The sequence below is a fragment of the Solanum tuberosum genome, unplaced genomic scaffold (genome assembly GCF_000226075.1).
Source record: "Solanum tuberosum cultivar DM 1-3 516 R44 unplaced genomic scaffold, SolTub_3.0 scf00059, whole genome shotgun sequence".
In the NCBI taxonomy this organism is placed as follows: domain Eukaryota; kingdom Viridiplantae; phylum Streptophyta; class Magnoliopsida; order Solanales; family Solanaceae; genus Solanum; species Solanum tuberosum.
The window spans coordinates 330,833-331,911 of record NW_006238983.1 but is presented as its reverse complement, the minus strand read 5'-3'; the positions used below and the strand labels follow the sequence as shown (position 1 = coordinate 331,911).

The following is a 1,079-nucleotide window of genomic DNA, read 5'->3' as shown; positions in this document are numbered from 1 at the left end:
GTTCTAATTTATGTGGTATTTTTCATTTTTTGAAAGTCAAACAGTTTAGGTTTGATAGGACATTTGCACATGAAATATTCAAATTTTTTGAAAAAATAAAATAAAATTTATTTTGCACTTTTCGTTTAAAATCTACTCAATTTACCTGGCATTATTTTTCATTTTTCGAAAGTCAAACAGTTTAGGTTTGATAGGAAATTTGCACATGAGATCTTCAAATTATATGTTTTTAAACCACGTAAAAATTATTACAAATCACAATAATTGACAATTCAAAATATTTAAAAGATATATGCAAAACTATGATAAAAATAGACTTATTGAATCTTGAAATCTGAAAGATGGCACAATTACAAATCAACAACATTATTTGACTCAGAAAGGTAAAGCAACTGTTGCTCATCCGACAAACGCCTACAGTTGTTCCTGGTGGCGGAGAGCTGATACGGTGAACGATTGGTGCTAAGCCATTGATCCACATTGAACAATTGCTGGCTACATTGTTTGTGGTCTGCTGTTGAGGTGACTTCGACGTAGTTACAGTACCATTCATGATTTCTTCCTGTACCATCTGAAGTTAACACCATTTTGCAGATAGGGCCAGACAAGCATGGGCCTTTACCACTGAACATATCCATGCTATCCCTTTCAAAGTAGTTGTAACCATTGCCCATAAGCCCACCCCAAGCCACAAGGTTGTTGATTCTAATTCCAGATCCACTCGAATCATACAGAGTTAACGTAATTTTTGAGTCAGTTGCATCCTCCACGAATGGTCCAGTACGGACATAAGCTGTGTATATACAATTTGATTCCTGTATTCATTAACGTCCTACCAAATTAGCAAGTGCAAAATGAAAAATATATAGTTATAATTTATATGACATTTTTCTTTTTAAGACACTATAAATACTTTATCGATGTTGGTGGGTTCCACTGAACAAAAGGTCTATAAAAATGTATTCTTTATAAAAATAGTTTTGAAACATTGTAAAAAATTTCCTATTTCATAAACTTGTACTCAATCAAACTACATAATATATAATATATATATATATATATATATATATATATATATA

The 1,079-nt window shown here is 31.3% G+C and overlaps 1 protein-coding gene across 1 annotated transcript in view; it reads right to left on the bottom strand.

Annotated features, from left to right (window-relative positions):
* Nucleotides 1-291: 291 nt before the first annotated feature.
* Nucleotides 292-1,079, bottom strand: part of LOC102600894 (uncharacterized) — a 10,472-nt gene continuing 9,684 nt past the window's right edge. Inside the window, exon 2 of the mRNA XM_006344525.2 lies at nucleotides 292-815. Coding sequence (XP_006344587.1) covers nucleotides 351-815 — 465 coding nt within the window. The 3' untranslated portion in view covers nucleotides 292-350. The remainder of the gene's footprint in view (nucleotides 816-1,079) is intronic.